This window comes from Mandrillus leucophaeus, unplaced genomic scaffold (genome assembly GCF_000951045.1).
Source record: "Mandrillus leucophaeus isolate KB7577 unplaced genomic scaffold, Mleu.le_1.0 Scaffold309, whole genome shotgun sequence".
NCBI lineage: Eukaryota > Metazoa > Chordata > Mammalia > Primates > Cercopithecidae > Mandrillus > Mandrillus leucophaeus.
In genome coordinates this window covers 1161470-1164802 of record NW_012103243.1, presented here as the reverse complement: position 1 = coordinate 1164802, position 3333 = coordinate 1161470, and the positions used below count along the sequence as shown (strand labels likewise).

General features: G+C 40.8%; 1 protein-coding gene across 3 annotated transcripts in view; it reads left to right on the top strand.

The window, feature by feature from the left end:
• The window catches only part of TGFB2 (transforming growth factor, beta 2), a 95477-nt gene extending 92454 nt beyond the window's left edge, over window positions 1–3023 (top strand). For all 3 annotated transcript variants that reach the window (XM_011987373.1, XM_011987371.1, XM_011987372.1), the window contains 3 exons: window positions 948–1080; window positions 1204–1314; window positions 2838–3023. In XM_011987373.1, coding sequence (XP_011842763.1) covers window positions 948–1080; window positions 1204–1314; window positions 2838–3019 — 426 coding nt within the window. In that variant the 3' untranslated portion in view covers window positions 3020–3023. The remainder of the gene's footprint in view (window positions 1–947; window positions 1081–1203; window positions 1315–2837) is intronic.
• Window positions 3024–3333: the final 310 nt, after the last annotated feature.

Sequence of the window (3333 nt, the reverse complement as noted above, 5' to 3'; positions counted from 1 at the left end):
CTTAGCTCACTGCAACCTCCATCTCCTGGGTTCAAGTGATTCTTCTGCCTAAGCCTCCCGAGTAGCTGGGATTACAGGCACCCGCCACCATGCCTTGCTGATTTTTGTGTTTAGTAGAGACAGGGTTTTATCATGTTGGCCAGGCTGGTCTTGAACTCCTGACCTCAACTGATCCATCCAACTCAGCCTGCTAAAGTGCTGGGATTACAGTGAGCCACCTCACCCAGCCTGAGATAAATACATCTTTCTAAAGTCTCAGTGTTTAGGCTGATTTGCTTTTAGACATTCATCTATGCAGAACACCAAACAACTTCTGCTTAGATTCATTCTGAGTCTACAGGAGATGGAATATCTTTATATATCATAACAAGTAACATTAAGAGTAAAACATCCCAGCCAGGGACTTACCTCAAAAGCTGAGGCATGACACATATTTTAATGGCAATGGATTCGGAAACCAAGGTTAGGACTGTTCTTTCTTTATTAGAAAGAGATTTATAATTCAGGGCCTTTGAGAGTGAGTCTGGGTCCTCTGAACTGGACTTCTCCTCTTGTCCCTTCCTGTACCCCAACTCCCCAAATTAAATAAGTAGGGAAGCAGAACAAGAAAACCATTAACTTAATAGCATAGAATTTATGGCTGAAACCTTGCAAAGCTTATGTCAGCAAAGTAAAATAATTACTGTCACTTTCTTTAAGACACTTGGCTTTATGGTTCCTGTCACCTTTATCATAACATGCAGCTGATTTAGTAGCTCTATTTTTCATGGCAAATAGCCTGGTGTTGTGTTTTTATGCATGTGACCATGCTATTGAGATGACAATACATGGCTATACTGTAGTAGAGCTAAATTTAGATAATGAATTAGAACACTGTTAATAGTTTTGGTTTAGTCATGCTGTCAGAATGCCAACTCAGCCTTTTCTCTTGCTCTTTTTCCCTCTAGATTCTCAAGTCCAAAGACTTAACATCTCCAACCCAGCGCTACATTGACAGCAAAGTTGTGAAAACAAGAGCAGAAGGCGAATGGCTTTCCTTCGATGTAACTGATGCTGTTCATGAATGGCTTCACCATAAAGGTTACAGGCCACTCTCTCTTTTCCTCCCAAGATGTTTGGTATCCCTAAGTTACTTTAAATTGATTGCAGATTTAAGGGTATAGACACACATACAAATGACCTCCTTGACTTAATGTTTTCCAGACAGGAACCTGGGATTTAAAATAAGCTTACACTGTCCCTGCTGCACTTTTGTACCATCTAATAATTACATCATCCCAAATAAAAGCGAAGAATTAGAAGCAAGATTTGCAGGTAACCGAAACTTGGTCATATGAGGTGGGGGAGGGAAGGGTCTATATTGGTAATCTCATGGGGGATAAAATCAGTTTGCATGTGAAAATGAGACTGATGAGGCCTGGGGAATTTCATTCATTTGGACAATGATATGGTTGGATATACATATGTGAAGGGAGAAAGGATTGGAAGAATGGGATAGGTTCCCCGTTTATAATTCTCAATGTCCAGTGATGACTTGGTCAATAATAACTGATTATTAACTCATTAACCCTCCAGTAGTAAGTTAAGACCTTTGTTCTTCATTGTAGCAAACCAACTTTCCATCTCTACTGATATTATAGAGAAAGATAGAATGTATTTAAGAAAATTCAATGATAATCCCCCAAGCCAAATGTCAGGAACTGACAACCATATTTCACAGAAGAAAGAGTCTCCTCATGCTACAGCTCCCATAACTAACTTTCCATGTATAAGAATATTCCACCTTTTCTAGCCCATACCCAATATTTCAAGTGGGTTCCTTATCAGAATTTTGTATTAGTTTATAAACACATAAAAAGGTTTTGGCTTTCCCCATGCTCACCTTTAAGTAAGTTGGACAAAAGTCATGGAGAGTGAGGAGGTACCAAGGCCTCAAGTCACTTCACGTATTAGATGATGAGTTGTTGGATGATGAGAGGTGAGAGGAAATCTCTGCCCATGTGCCAATGCAGCATCTGCCCACAATGCCAGGCCAGAGAATTGATTTCCCTGCCCTCCTAACATCACCCAGGACCTCCATCCACTTTTAGAAGACTACAGCAGTGCTCGCTCATGGAAAAATACTCCCAGAGGTCTAGAGATTTATTTCAGTCTCTAACCTAGTCATGATTCTCTGGAGTGTGGAGATTAAATGCTTAAACTGGCAGTCTCTTGAGCATGCTTTGGGGAGCTCAAGTTTCTAAATCTCAGATGGAATCAGGAAAGTGTTGAGGATGCCATAAAATAAATGAAAAAGCCCTTTCTTCACAGCTTCCCAAAATAGCATTAGGTAAGGGTGACTTCTGTTTCACTTGAACCTAATTCACTCCAATTCAGTTAAGTCTCAGTTTATGTTCATTAGGAAAGTCTTTTGAGTTTAGTAGTCTTAGGAAGAGTGTTAACCAGCGGGTGACAAGGCATGTTCTATTGCCATGTGTTCAGTTGTCGAGGACTTGAACACAGCCTAAACTGAGGATTGACTAAAATAAACTGCCTAGATTGCCCTTGGAGTATAGGTCAAAGACTGCTTCTGTAGTGACTTTCATAACCAACAGCCCTGGCTTTGACACTGAACTGCCTTCTGACAAGAGCCCCATTTAGAAGTGTTAATTGTCACGTGGGTTAGTCGAAGTCCTGTTGTGCCATATCTATTTCCATGGGGAATGACTGTTGCCAGCTGATGCTGCTTTGGTGGTCATCACTGCTATTTGTGACAATATACAAAGGAAAAAAATATGGCTGATTATATTTGATGAAGGTGAAGCTAAATGTTTATTACCCAAATGCATTTTTTCAAGGTATTGATGGCACCTCCACATATACCAGTGGTGATCAGAAAACTATAAAGTCCACTAGGAAAAAAAACAGTGGGAAGACCCCACATCTCCTGCTAATGTTATTGCCCTCCTACAGACTTGAGTCACAACAGACCAACCGGCGGAAGAAGCGTGCTTTGGATGCGGCCTATTGCTTTAGGTAAAGGAAATAAAAATAAGATCAAGTAATTGCATCTGTTAACTCTTACACTGCCTTTGCCCTTTCTTCTACGGTGTATTGACCCGAGTGGAACTCATTGCTAAGACCAGATAGAGTGCAGTACAGCTCCTGTATCTCATACCACCATTCTTCCCAGAGGCTTATATTCATCAGGTCTTTAGCAGGGAACCAAGTGTGAAGGGAGAAAACTAGCCCCCTGAATTTTTTCCCCAACATTCCTCTGAAGTTCTTTGGCACTGAAGAAGAAAAAAAGCTCTCTGCCCCTCAGAACAAATAAAAGCTTATTGGAGGTGCGTG